Below are 14,593 nucleotides of genomic sequence, written 5' to 3'. Positions count from 1 at the left end.
ATTGTTGACCTGTAGACTGTTGTCCTTTTTGCTCTATAGACACAATATAAATGTCTTGAATGTTTAGTTTTTTTAATGTGAAATCACTACTGGTACTGTAGATCAGGGCCAAAGGGGGGGAGGAGAAGAACCTCACAGCCTGGTTTTAGTCCTCCATGCTGAATTGGGGATTTCATTATTGGTCTATCCAGGCTTTACAATGAGGGCAGATTGTTCAGCAAATGAAATCGTCTTTTCCAGGGAGTAAACACATTGAGTGGCAGCTCTTTTTTGTTGTTGAGAAACTCACATCGCTTCAAGTCTGACCTACATGGTATTGATACAAGTATCGATTGGGATGTAGCCAAGGCAAGGGCAAATTCTCATTACTGGAAGTGTCTTGGATATGTTTTCAAGTACAGAGTACTGATTGACCGCTTGAGGTCTCACTTTCGAGTAAGCGAGAGAGAGAGAGAGAGAGAGAGAGAGAGAGAGAGAGAGAGAGAGAAGCGATGTGGAAGAGCAGGAACTGTCTGATCGAGGAACTGAAGAATCAAAATTCACCAGCAGTTGTTTAGAAATATACTACATTTACTCAGATACAGTAAGATACATGACACTTTCAGATGAGAATATAATTTTGTGTAGACGTTTCGCGGCCCCAGAGGCGCGCACGTAAATTAGGCTAAACCCGGCATAAAACATTTTACTTTTCGATGGATTGTTGCGAGTTGTGAGATTAGTTGAATAACCATTACATTTACAAGATGTCTTCAGAACAAGATAAGAACAAATATCTTTTGAAAGAGCTTTTGGGAAGACCTGGGAACGGGAGCTGTGCCGACTGCGGAGCAGCAGGTACAGTATGGTCGCCACAACTAATATTAGGGTTGCCTCTGGTGGGTTGGAAAGGCTTCAGTACAGGTTAGGTGTCAGACAATGTCGTTTGTCTTCTGCGGCTGAAAAATCATTTACTATCCACTGAGTTACCTCAATTACTGTGACTGATCGTAATCTGAGTTTGAGTTTGTATAGCCTAAATATTTCACCACAAAAGCTGTACAGTGAACCAGCCATTGAAAGAACACGCTTCTATGAGTCTAATGCATCATTAATGTATGGTGTAATTTGATTTAGTGGCAATAGGTGACGATCTAAGGATCTTTCATGAAGCAATAAGCTGTTGCTGTCAATAGCAATTCATGCTTGACTTACATCCCACCCCTTTTGAACACACCCTTCCAACACACCTTTGGTGCCACTTGTGAGAGGTGTTCTGTTATCACACCACAGCTATCCATAGCTTTCAGTGTGGGAAAACAGGATATGCATGACATTGCAAAACTTGCACGAGTGCCATCAGCAGACATTTATATGTGAGGGTAGATAAGACCAATGTTTATGGTTTATGGGAAGATGTCTAGTTGGGGACATTGTTTAGACTAATCATATCCACTAGTATGTTAAAATGATCTTCCTGTGAAGACTGAAATGCCTTCAGTCTAATGCGGTACTGATGTCATACTGACTATGAAATGATACCTGCTTGACACTTGCTTGGCTGCTCTTTCTATTCCATCACTGTTTGTGTCCATCAATACAGCAGTGTCTCTGTCTGGATCACGTGTGCAAGAACAGGCACTATTAGTACTTCATATAGTGGGTGCCCGGGATATACCTTCACATATGCTGACTCATCCACAGCACTCGTGACTCTTGCACGTTGATTCTTTATGTTAGGATGGCCAGTTGCATTGCATTACATTCTATTCCTTAAATACTTTTATCCAGTGGCATACGAATTGTGCATGTAGAAAATACAACAGAACATCAAAGATCATAAGTGTATAGTTCTATATTATTTTGGTGGTCAGAGTCAAGCAACTGTCCAGCCACATTGCTAGGTAACCAGTCAATTACCACCAAGTAATCTCAGCTACCAGGTATGGTCAACAACAAAAATAATATTAATGGGTTCAATGGAATTTACATGTCTGTCATTCAGGCTCTCCCACCTAGTGTGTGCATCTCTCTATCTCTGTCTCCTTCCCTGTTTTTCCATTTTAACTGCAGACGTTTCTTCACAGAGTGACTCATGCTGGTTTATGATGACTTACTAATATATCACTGGGGAGGGGTGGGCGACTCTAGCATTTTATCACCTCCTAAGTTTGGAATGGCCATAGTATGGTATAGTGTTGCACATTATGTATGTACATCTGTGGTTGGTTAGTGTATGGAGTTGGGAGGTCTACTTTCTGTTTCTATACAAAAAGTTTCGAAATGACTACAGCTTAGAGAAACCACTTTGGTTCAAGTTTAGCCCCTAAATTCAAAATTACCACGACCATAACAACGTGAACTTTGTCAACTAAAAAAGACCCACCTAAGTATAGGGGGAGTCTTCACAAGCTATTATATATGGATCCGTTAACCTATTATTGGTAAAACGGGTCTCTCGCTCTGTGGAAGAGGATGGTGGGATTGCATCTTTTATCCGGCTGTCTACCCATTCATCTGGCTGTCCATCAGCGGGAGCCCAGCCCCAGCCCCAGCCCCAGCCCCAGCCTCAGCCCCAGCCCCAGCCTCAGCCCCAGCCCCAGCCCCAGCCTCAGGCTCCGGCCTCCCTTCTCTCCTTGTAGTGTAGACTGGACTTGGCAGACGTCAATTTAGCGAAGGATGTGGTAGAATATTAATGATTACCACTTCTTCTCTCCCGTTCTCATATCCCTCTTCAAAGAGAGTTTGTGATGTCTTGAACTCTCCCTGAACTACTTTGCAGCACTAGAAGTGTGCCTGCAAGAATACAGAGAAAGACATGAGAGCAACACATTGATGGTGTCCTAATTCCATGCCTGCCCCATTTCATGGCTCGAATTTAGTCTTCCGATTTGGTTTCAGTGTTTGGTTTGAAAACATTCAGGAAATGTTCACACCAGTTATTGTTCTTTCCCCTCTTCTTTTGAAGAATTGCCTGTGTTTCCATCGTCTTGTCAGGGTACAATTGTCTGATATGTAGAGTAACAGTAGTTCTGCATGCAGAGCTCCTTTATGGCATACCCTCTAATGCTTCATTCTACGGATGTTCCTGGTGCACAGTTCCTCAGTTGGAAATGTCCAGAAATGTAGTTCTGAATGGCATGCTGTCCTTACTATATGGTGTATGCTCTATGTTTAAAAGACAACACGGAGAGACGGCAATGTTTGTAAGGAAATCTGCTAATCACCCAAAAATTAATAAAACGAAATAAAATGCATGAAAAATCGAACAGCCTAGCTGTTGCAGAAGAGGCTGCTTCACATAGGAGCATCTAGAAGCCGTGGATGTAAATATGCATGTTGTGTTGGTGTGTGTGTGTCCGCGTGTGCACGCATGCGTGAACGTCAGGAGTACGAGTGTGAGCCAGCCAGATATGGTGTCTGTGAAACTCTACTCCTTTATGGTACTTCAAGGTGAGTCACTATGGCGCCCAGTAGACCGCTCCTCCCCCTAACACACAGACACACACACACACACACACACACACATACACACACACACACACACACAGGTTAGTTTGACTGTCCTAGTGAGGATTGACAAATTCACTCCGATTCAAAATCGTGTTATCCCTAACATCTAACCCTCACCCCCCTAAAATATCCTAGAAATAATAACACTCTTGCCTTAACAAGCCCATGTAGGTGACAACACATGCCCCTCACACAGCTGTCAGATGAGGCTCCCCTAGGTGGAGGAGAAGGGAAGGTTGCCCTGTGAGAGAACAGGACCCATAGTCCAAGCTAGGATCGTTTAGTGGACGTTGTCCACTAAACAATCAGGGTTTGAGTGATGGGGAAGGTGATGTGAATGACCTGTTTCCTGTAGTTGAGCAGCCTGAGGTCTCCGAGGATATGTAGTCCTTTTGCAGAAGACAGACAGATGAGTTTGCCAGCCTCAGGGAGTCCCCAGTGTGTCTGGAGAGAGAGAGTTTGTCCATCTGTCCTGTCTCCACAAGGACGTTGGCTAAGGAGACTCTTTTTCTCTTTAATTTCAAGTGATAACACCCTGTGAACCTGAAGTGAAACTCACAATAGGTGTGTTTGCTGATCTGAGTCCAATGTTTGTATTGTTTGTTTTCCAGAGCTGAGTGTATGTGTCTGTTACTCTGACCAGTGTGTGTCTTACTCTGACCAGTGAGTGTGTGTGTGTATGTGTTCGTGTGTTACAGAAACAGAGTGGGCATCCTACACCTTGGGTGTGTTTTTGTGTCAGAGCTGTGCTGGTCTCCATGGAAACATCCCTAACATCAGCTCTGTCAAGTCTGTGCTGCGGGACTCTTGGAGCAACACTGAGGTGGAGGTGAGACCCCTGAGTGTGTGTGTTTACGTCTTGGTGTGTTGCATGCATTGACTGGCCCCTTGAGGTGTGTTTTGGCATTGTGTTACATTTACATTTACATTTAGTCATTTAGCAGGCGCTCTTATCCAGAGCGACTTACAGTAAGTACAGGGACATTCTCCCCGAGGCAAGTAGGGTGAAGTGCCTTGCCCAAGGACACAACGTCATTTGGCACGGTCGGGAATCGAACCAACAACCTTCTGATTAATAGCCCGACTCCCTAACTGCTCAGCCATCTGATCCCCCTGATGTTAATCTAGACACACACTAAAACACAGAAGCCTGAAGCGATTCCCCAGCCTTCTGGGCTCCCTTCAGCCTCCTCTGGTCTCTGTCCCGACTCTCCATCCTCGGTCCACCCTTCTCTTGCCTTCCCTCCCCTCCTCCCCTGTACTGGGCATCAGCCCTGCCTGGCAGGCTGGCTGGCTGCCTGGCTCCCTGGCTGGCTGTCGTGAGGAATACAACCAGTCATCAGTCTCAATTCAGCCAGGGCAGAAAAGGATGAGTCGGCACCTGGTGCAGACAACCAGCCGAAGCCGATTGCGAGCGATGAATTGCGCTCGTGTGTGTTTGTGTATGTTGTGTGCATGTGTGTGTGTTGTTTGGGAGGTGGGGCATGGACTCTGAGACCTCAGTCTGTCAGTTGATTGATAGGAAGAGAGAAGATAACAAACTGTGAGAAAAAGAACGCGTTTGCAAATGAATGATTGGCCAGAGAAGCCGGAAAGGGAGGTGTGAAATAGAGACGGTTGTGTGAGGGTGTTTGTACAAACTCTGAGGTCCAGCTTCCCAGACATGCTTTAAGCCTAGTCCTAAAGTCTGAAAAATTCAATGAAGATCTCCATTGAAAAACGTTTTAACCTAGGTCTAGGCTTAATCCATGCCTGGGAAACTGGGCCTGTGTTTGTACATTTATGCTGTTCGGCATGACTTTGCCTGACTGTTTGATTGTACACAGACTGCCCTTTGCCTAATGCTTGTTTTAAAGTGTGCATGTGTGAATGAAATGCTGTATATTATTAGCTGTGTGTGTTTATGTCTTTCATCAGCAGTACAATAGATGTGAGTTCGTGACTGTGTTGAGCTCTGCAGTCTGAGTTAATGAGAGAACTGTGACAGTAAGACTTTCCCTCTGGGCTAGAAGCCCCACAGAAACTCAAGCAAACACCTCATTAGTCAGCATCTTCACCATGCATTCGTGTATGTGGGAACATGTGTGTATTTTGTGTGCGCATTTCTCAGTATTTAGTTTGTATGTGGAGATGACAGGATGGCACCAAACACAAACTTTCTCTCTGCTTTTCTCTCTCTCCTTCCTCTCCCTCTCTTCTCTGTCCTTTCCTCTTTCTGCAGTTCATGGCGTCCACAGGTAACGATGCTGCTAAGGCTAAGTACGAGCAGAAGGTGCCTGCTTTCTACTACCGCCCTACACACTCAGACTGCCAGTAAGTGTAGAGGCCACCACCCCACGGCCTCTGTGCCTCACTCCTGGTGTCTCTCTGCTGGGTCATCCTGTCTCCCCGCTCCCTGCTCTGGCTCAGTCCTCTGAACACTGGAGGACACTGCTGGACACCAGGGGCTGGATTCCAAACTGAAAACACAGAACCAACCACTGCTCCTACCCTTGAGAAACTCCTCACTGTCCTTGATAACTTTAAGTGGATTGAAAGCACACACCGTAAGCTACTTCTTCTGAAAAGAGCTCCAGACACATTTTGTAGACCTTAGGGTCATGTTGACTGAGCCAGCAGGAACAGAATGAAGGAGGTGTGTTTTTTGTTTGGAACCCAGCCAGAGGTGAGAAAGGTCTTTGGGTGTGACTGGAGTTCGAAACAGCAGTGTAGCAGGGGAGTGAAGCGACAGTCACGGTGCTATAAATAACAATGCAAAACCACAAACCACTTATCTCTGAGAGTGCCTGTGTGTATGTGGGTTTCTGTCAGTTTGCTTAGCCTGCCTCGAGCTTGCTGGTGGTCATTTAGGAAGTTATTTCTCAAAGTGAGATGCTCCCCGAAGCCCAATTTGGCTCCCTGAACATGAAGTTATACAGTGTAGAACGGTGGAGAGGGAAGGAGGGAGGGAGGGATAATGAGAGGATGGATTGAGAGCATTGATGTGTTGAAAGGAGCTTAATCACTTTGGCCTGGTAACGGGCAGATGCCTCTCCAGAGTCACACAAATACAAACACACGTTCGTTTACCCGTATTGCCTTGTGAATTTTCAACCAGCTCACCGACGCGACAGAGGGGGAGGGAAAAGGGATGGAGAGAATTAGATAAAAGACATGGAGTACGGTGGGGGGGGGGGGGGGGGGGGTGATAGCGAAGTTAGAGGAGAGAAGAACAAAGAGGACTGAAGTGAATTGAATCCTGTTTTTGATGACTTCCTCTGGTAATTGCATCAAAAGAATACATGAGATTAACACTGTACACTCAAATCGAAGACACACTGTACAATCCATTTAATTAGAAAAGGCACCTATGTTTAACATTTACGGACTGTCGTTTTACTGAGGTGTGCGTAATGACATTGCCCAGGCCTGACTCAGCCGAAGTCCAACTGTTCCACAGGCTGCTGAGGGAGCAGTGGATCCGGGCCCGCTATGATAGAAACGAGTTTGTGTGTTTGGAAAGACAGGAGCCATACTCTGCAGGTAAGACTGGGACACATTCACACACACACACACACAAGTGCACACACACACGCACACATGCAGATACTCAACAAACCGACACACATGCAAACACACCCACGTTCAGACACATTATCCCCCTCTCACTTGCCACCATATCCAATCTCTGTCGCTAAAACAGAACCCTACAGGACATTCCAGAGTCCTACCATTCGGATGCTCAACACGAGAGAGAGAAAGGCATAAAGGTATCGAAATTGATGTCGAAAACGTGTAAAGATAGAGGTGGTGCCATCCGTTATATCTATCTCACAGATATCCGGGAATCTTCGAGATAGTCCTCCTGCTATTTTCATCTTCAGCTCTCGCTGTCAGACTGGGCACTGCTGGACTGCCGAGCATCGTGACAAAGCAGTCTCGTTTTCTCTCTCTTGCCATCTTCTCGTTATCATGTGGTCAGTGATGGTATCAGAGAGAGGTTGCCACACCTGCGTTCCCCGGAGGGGCAAAGTGGGCTGTGGGTGGCTGTCTGCTTTTACCTTAACGGTGGAAGAGAGAGCCCAGTGTGTGATAGGTTACCGAATGTGCCCGCCAGGCAGTAGTCAGGTAGCTAGTTACTCAGGCTTGTTACTGTGCAGTCAGTTCAATTGTTATATTAATAACTTCATTACCGCGAGTTGAAGTGTTAGTGTGTCGTTTCCGTAAGGTTCCTCAGTGGCTCTTTAGTTCCCTTCCTATTTTCGTTCTTCACCCCCCCCCCACTCTTCTTCTTCATGGGAGGTAGTGATGATCATATGCTGTGTGTGTAGTGAAGGTCCATGTCACAGTGATGGATTTCCTCTGTCTACTTACCCTGTGAAGTATCGTTAGAGCCAAAGAGTGGGAGTGCCAATCAGACCCAACCAATACATAATAAATCACCCCTCCTCCCATCTCTGCTCTCCTCTGTTCTTGCCTGTTCATTGTTACAGCCCCAGATCAAACTGCTAATTCCGGATTCATATATAACGACATCACTGCTCCACACACACACACACACACACATACATACACACCTGTCTGCCGTACTGTGGTTAATGATGTGGCTATGCATCTGAGCTCAGGGAACACCAGACTAGGAAACCAGTCACGAGTGAACTGGAGCTACTGAGATGTGGTGAAGCTTGTGTGTGCTTGTGTGTGGGGAAGGACTATGTGCCTAGATGGATGTGTGTGTGTGTGTGACCCCGCCCCCCCCCCCCCCCCCCTTGCTGTACCAGCTGCCTCCCAGTCACCTGTCTCTGTGTTCTTGGTCTATGCCCTCTGTGCCCACGGTGTTAGGCGAGTAGTGCCAGCCTGACTCAGCCTCAGCTGACTGAGTGCTGCTGGAGATCTGAACCCAGGTCAGCCAACATTCTCTGCTCTCTGCAGGTGTGGTGCTGCTGCTTCGGCTCTGGCTGAACTGCAATCAGTCACAGTCTCTCTGTCTCTCTCTCTTTCTCTCTATGTCTCTCTCTCTCTGTTTCTCTTTGTCTCTCTCTCTCTCCTTCTCAATAGTGCTTTGTGACTTTGAGAGCAGGGGTAGCAGGAGAATGTTCCTGTCTCTGTCTCTCTCTGGAGAAGAATGTATGCTATTGTTCAGTTATTTCTTCAGTCAAGGATTCCAGACAAACTCGCTATCCGGTTATCAAATAGGTCCAACTTAGTCCAGAACCAGTTTTAGTTGGCCCTATGCTCAACATGTCCAATATTGTGGTACAGTGCTGTGGTGGTCTTCATGGCACGGTCCAATGTGTATCATGCAGGAAGTTTTATTAAGCTTTCTTTGATTCATTGGCAGTTTCTTGTAGTGGTCTACAATGTTTCTCACACCCACCAAATAGTGTTTTTGTAAAGTATTTTTTAGAAATACAGAATGTTCATGTATGTATGTGTGTATGTGTGTGTGTGTGTTTGCGCTGGCAAGGCAGTGACAGTGCACTTCTGCTCCTACCTCTGCTTTTGTTGGCTCAGACTGAGTGAGGACCAGGGGGAAAGCCAGGGACAATCTGAGCCTCTGTGTGTGTTTGTGGTAGCTTATTAGCTATTTAAAAGAAGTAAAGAGATGTTTGCATGAGAACTGCATTCTTGTACAGAGAAAGGACAAGGGGGGATTGAAGAAGAAGAAGAAAAGAAGAATGTGTGTGTGTGTGCTGATTGGAGGAGAGAGGATGGGGGGGGCACAGTCTGGAGTTTGGTTTCCATATTGATCTGACGGCCAGGGCTAGGCCCAGCTGGACTGGGGCAGGAAAGCATTGATTGCAGAGGCAATCCTAGGTCAATTATTCATAGTGGCCAAATGCAAAGACGCAAACACCCCTTAGGCACACACACACCACACATACACACACATACACACACACACGTGCACACACAAACACACAGGCTTTCTTTGAATATTCTTTGTGTGTAATCCTCTTTGCTGTGTGTGAGTTCCTCCCTCACTCCTTTTCTCTGCCCCTTCTCCTCTGTTCTTTCCTTTCCTCCACCTCTGGAATGGGACCCCTGTGGTTCCTCTTTTCGTAGGGTACAGAGAGGGGTTTCTATGGAAACGGGGTAGAGACAACGGACAGTTCCTCAAGCCGAAAATTTATTCTGTCGGAGCGGGGAGGGCGCTCTGAAGTACTTCAACAAGCATGATGTGAGTGCTTCCTTCTTCCCTCCCTCCCTCCCTCCCTCCCTCTCCCTCCCTCCCTCCCTCCCTCCCTCCTCCCTCCCTCTCTCTCTCTCTCTCTCTCTCTCTCTCTCTCTCTCTCTCTCTCTCTCCTCTCTCTCTCTCTCTCTGTCTCTCCCTCCCTCCCTCCCTCCCTCCCTCTCTCTCTCTCTCTCTCTCTCTCTCTCTCTCTCTCTCTCTCTCTCTCTCTTTCTCTCTCTCTCTCTCTCTCTCTCCTCTCTCTCTCTCTCTCTCTCTCTCTCTCTCTCTCTCTCTCTCTCTCTCTCTCTCTCCCTCTCTTTGTCTCTCTCTCTCTCTTTGTCTCTCTCTCTCTCTTTGTCTCTCTCTCTCTTCTGCACCTTTGCTCCTCTTCTCCCTCTCTCCTCCTCCCTCTTTCCCTTCTCCTCTTCTCCCTCTCTCCTCCTCCCTCTCTCTCTTTTCTCTCTCCTCTTCGTTTGTTCTTTCTTGCCCCCCCCCTTGTCTGTGTATGATCTAATGAAAATGTGCAAGCGTCCAATGTCACCAGAACCCAGGTTCCGTACACACACACCAGACAGGAGATGTGAATATCATTTCCCTGGGTTTTCCTCCTTCCTCTTTCTCCCTCCCTTTCTAGCCTTCATCCTCAGCTCGTCTGCTCTGATCAAGTCAACAGCTCCTACTTCTTTCCTTCCATGTCCCTCCTCTCCTTTTTTGAGGCAGGGTCCCTGGTTTTGCATACAGAAATGCACGTTTAAGTTCGTCCAGTCAATGGCACCATTCCACTGAAGATCCGTTACTGCCTTGTCTATTCAGCACGGCTTGTCATCTATTTCTCTCTCTCTCTCTCTTTCCTTTTCCTTTTCTCTGACCCTAATCCTCCTTTCACCCCCTTCCCTCTCTCTCCTTCTCCCTTTCTCCCCAGGCTAGGGAGCCCAAGGCTGTGATGAAGATCCACACTCTGAATGCCAACTTCCAGCCAGAGAAGATTGGCGACCCCCATGGGCTGCAGATCACCTACCTGAAGGACAACAGCACCAGGAACATCTTTATTTACCACGAGGACCCCAAGGTAGTCACGACAACGACGAGTCCGCAGGCCACGCCCACATGTTATTTACCTTTTTTTTTTTTTGGTCTACATCCAATATCTACCGTGAGAATATTTTTTTTATCAAAAATAATTTGTTCACAGTCAATCTAACTGTATTGACGAGTCAGGTTATGTTAGAACATGTCATTTCCCTGGCAGCCGGTATTAACTGAAGACGTAAGTACACTCTCATCGGCTGCGGTCACATCAGTTTACTTCCTGTGATGATTAAGATCTGAGTATGCTCAGTGTCGGAAGCCTATGGGTGTGTTTTCTATTTCACTGTGTGCCACCACCACCACACCACCACACCGCTCCATGTGGTAGCCTGGCCGTGAGCTGGATTGCGGGGCAGGATTATGTCTCTCTCTGCTGGATACAGGGGTCATTACAAGTCACAGTGTAACTACTGCAGGATAAAGGGTTCATAGTACAGAGTATTGGATTGCATTTCCAGTGACCGGGGTTACTAGAGGCAGTTTCTAGAACAGAAAATAAGAGAGATCTTTCAGATATCAGTGTTGCAGTATTATACAGCAATTTCAAGACTGTTACTTCCTTACTTTCTGAAGGAAATGGTAGACTGGTTCAACGCCATCAGAGCTGCCAGGTTTCATTACCTACAGGTGGCCTTCCCTGGGGCGCACGATGCTGACGTAAGTTTCTCTCTCTCTCTCTTTTCACTCTTGTTCTCCCTGTGTCTCTCTTTCTCCACCTCACGCACCCTTCTCTCTCTCTCTCTCTCTCTCTCTCTCTCTCTCTCTCTCTCTCTCTCTCTCTCTCTCTCTCTCTCTCTCTCTCTCTCTCTCTTTCTCTCTCATTCTCTCTTCCTCTCTCTCCATTTGGAACACGTGTTCAGTTCATTCTCTTTGTTCTCTTATTTGTCTAGTTGGTGCCAAAGCTAACAAGGAAGTATATTAAAGAAGGCTACATGGAGAAGACGGGTCCAAAGGTGAACCAGCTCTGGTATTACTTTGTGACAGGACTGAGAAGCCATGATCTTTATCAAGACGGATACTGACACAGTCATTATTTCCTGTCTTGGCACAAATATGGCTTTCCCCAGTTTCATCTCAGTACATTTACAGAACCCGATACATGCCACTTGCTTGATTTGCTTGTTACACAGTAATGTATTTTTACTGGCCCAGTTAATGGTCCTTATTAATAAACATACATGAGTCATGATTTCCTTGCTAAATGAGTCGGGCATTATACGTATCTCCAACAGCACACGGAAGGCTTTAAGAAGAGGTGGTTCACCATGGACGACAGGAGACTCATGTATTTCAAAGACCCCTTGGTAAGATAGTTCTCATTGGTCATTGCCAATAGGTGGCGGTATAACTCTATAACATCCTGGCCTTCTAAAAAATGTATTCTCTTTCATGGATAATGACTAATCCGTTATGACAAAGTGTATTGAGCAGAGGAAGACATTTAGGGAATTATATATAGAGCTTGAGTATTGTCTCTCCTCCCTCTCCTCCCTCTCCTCTCCTCCCTCTCCTCTCCTCTCCTCTCCTCTCCTCCCCTCCTATCCCCCCCCCCCCTCCCCTCCACTCCCCTTTCCTCCTCTGCTATCCTCTGTTAGGATGCCTATGCCCGAGGTGAGGTGTTCATAGGCAGTGGAGAGAACAGCTACACCGTCCTCCCTGGTCTGCCCCCATTGACACAGGGCTACCACTGGCAGTTTGGCATCACCATAGTAACGCCTGACAGGAAGTTCCTGTTTGCGTGTGCGACCGAAGTGGATCAGAGGGAGTGGATGGCTGCCTTTCAGACTGTGATCAACAGACCCATGCAGCCTCAGGAGTATGCAGGTAATAGCAGGATACTAAAAGTAAGACCAGACTAGCTACAACTCTACAGCAAAGTATAACTCTAGTGTATTTTAACCTTGACTTGATGGGAACTCAACAATTGTATTAGATTAGTAATCTGTTAGTATTTATTTATTGATTTTATTGATTTTTGTGTCTTACTTTGTGGGTTTCAGTGGAGGCCCACTTTAAACACAAGCCCTAAAATGAGTCACATGCGTGACCTAAGGAGCAGAGAGAGGACTGGGAGGAGGAAGAGGAGGAAGAGGATGGACACCTATCCAGACAGACATGCCTTGGAGTCTCCAGGATAAAAGGAGTTCTGCGTATGTGTGCGTGTGACTACCTAATGATAAACGAAGAGATTGAACCAGGATGGAAAGAGGCTGTAGAGATCATTGTTATTGGACCCTGCCAACCATAACCATAACCATAACCCTAGCCCTAACCAACCATACCCCTCAAACACACCACACACACACAATCACGCACACACACAAACACACACAGACACACACACACAGAGCAGTCTGAAGTCAGAAAGTAGTTGACTAGTTGAAAATACAGCACTTTGAGAGTTTTCTTCAGTCAGCCTGGACTGTGGGTGGGCTTAGAGGCCGCCATGACAGGCATGATCAATCAAGCACAGATTTCCGATGATACCACAGTCTCTATCCTGGTCTGTCTTTCAGGACTTGAAATCGACCTTCATTCCCTGACATACACTCAGCTCTTGAACGTCAGCTTTATTTCTCTGTGCTGCAAGTGTTTTTCTGATAAAGAGCTGTATGAGCAACTGCTGGTCTGATTGTCCTAAACGCCCTGTCATTTTCTGTATCAGCTAACAAATCAAATTCCATACTGCTTGGAGTTGATAAAAGCACTTGGTTCAGACTAATCTTCATCCTCAGCTTGGGTCGGGAATCACATGTTTTAATGCCATAGTAACTCAGCTCACTGGTATATCCCAATCACCTTGGTCTCTGTTCGCAGACACAGATACTCTCATGAAGTGAGTACAAATGGAGAGACACCAAGGAACACAATTCACGCAGTATGTATGCACTCTGTCACTGCATCACGGTGCAGATTGGATCATTCCTGAATCTATTTATGAAATCTATTTTAGAAAGCTTTTTTATGGTATTTACATTTAGTCATTTAGCAGATGCTCTTAGCTTCCAGTTCTGCCATGGAAGACCCATGATGCTTTTTAAAATCAAATCCAAATCACCTAAAGATTACTGTAAGTATGGGAGCAAGCATGGCATAGTTGTAACTTGTCTTGTAATTGATTTTAGTACTGTACTGTTTTACCGGATCTGAATTCTTTGTGCCCATTTGTAATGTTTGTAATGTATGCGTTGTGGGGTGACATGGTTGGTCGAAAATGGAACTGATGGAATTAATCCCTGTGTCAGATTCAGCTAGGACCACCTGCAGGTCACAATTGTTCTTTACACCTATCGCCTTGTGTCTGTTGTATATAGCACAACCATTTTCAGACTTGTCCATTTCTTTTCCCGTGCTATTGCCTTCTCTCACCAGCAGGGAGAGCCTCCATACAAGTCAACATTTTAAACACACTAAGTGACATGCGTAGGAATTAACTGGATGTTTCCGGAAGCATTCTAACTCACACATGATCAGAGCGACGATGCACAAGGAGAGCTCATGTTGTAAATGACTGGTGTCTTTCCATGTCATGATTGTGATGAACAGTGAAACATGACATTACACTTTGGATGAAGAGGTCCTTATAACCTTTATTGTCTTTCACTTAAATTCACAAGAAAGTTTGGTTGCACACTGAAAAGTAGTAAACATGAACTTCATGAAGGGAGCGATACATTGTATGGACATCTAATTTGAAGTGGCAAAAGATCATGTAAATACTGTACATTTAATATTGTTTTTATGCGTGTTGATGGTAATAAAGTAAAGCAAATCAGAGCAAGTACCTGACTTTGACAACACTTGAGAAACACACATTACCAATGCATGACAATCTATGATTTCCAATCAATCAAAAGG

At 45.8% G+C, this 14,593-nt stretch overlaps 1 protein-coding gene across 1 annotated transcript; it reads left to right on the top strand.

Annotated features, from left to right (window-relative positions):
* The first annotated feature begins 465 nt into the window (after positions 1-465).
* LOC134008501 (arf-GAP with dual PH domain-containing protein 1-like) lies at positions 466-14,512 on the top strand. The gene is given in 13 exon segments (XM_062447914.1): positions 466-837; positions 4,191-4,321; positions 5,714-5,805; positions 6,932-7,014; positions 9,538-9,590; positions 9,592-9,618; positions 9,620-9,652; positions 10,569-10,715; positions 11,309-11,392; positions 11,626-11,688; positions 11,968-12,039; positions 12,331-12,559; positions 12,736-14,512. Coding segments are annotated over 13 exon segments (1,134 nt in total). The 5' UTR covers positions 466-746; the 3' UTR covers positions 12,765-14,512.
* The last annotated feature ends 81 nt before the right edge of the window (positions 14,513-14,593 follow it).

Source organism: Osmerus eperlanus, chromosome 2 (assembly GCF_963692335.1).
Source record: "Osmerus eperlanus chromosome 2, fOsmEpe2.1, whole genome shotgun sequence".
Taxonomy (NCBI): Eukaryota; Metazoa; Chordata; class Actinopteri; order Osmeriformes; family Osmeridae; genus Osmerus; species Osmerus eperlanus.
Note: the sequence above shows the minus strand (reverse complement) of the source record. Positions and strands in the feature narration are given on the sequence as shown.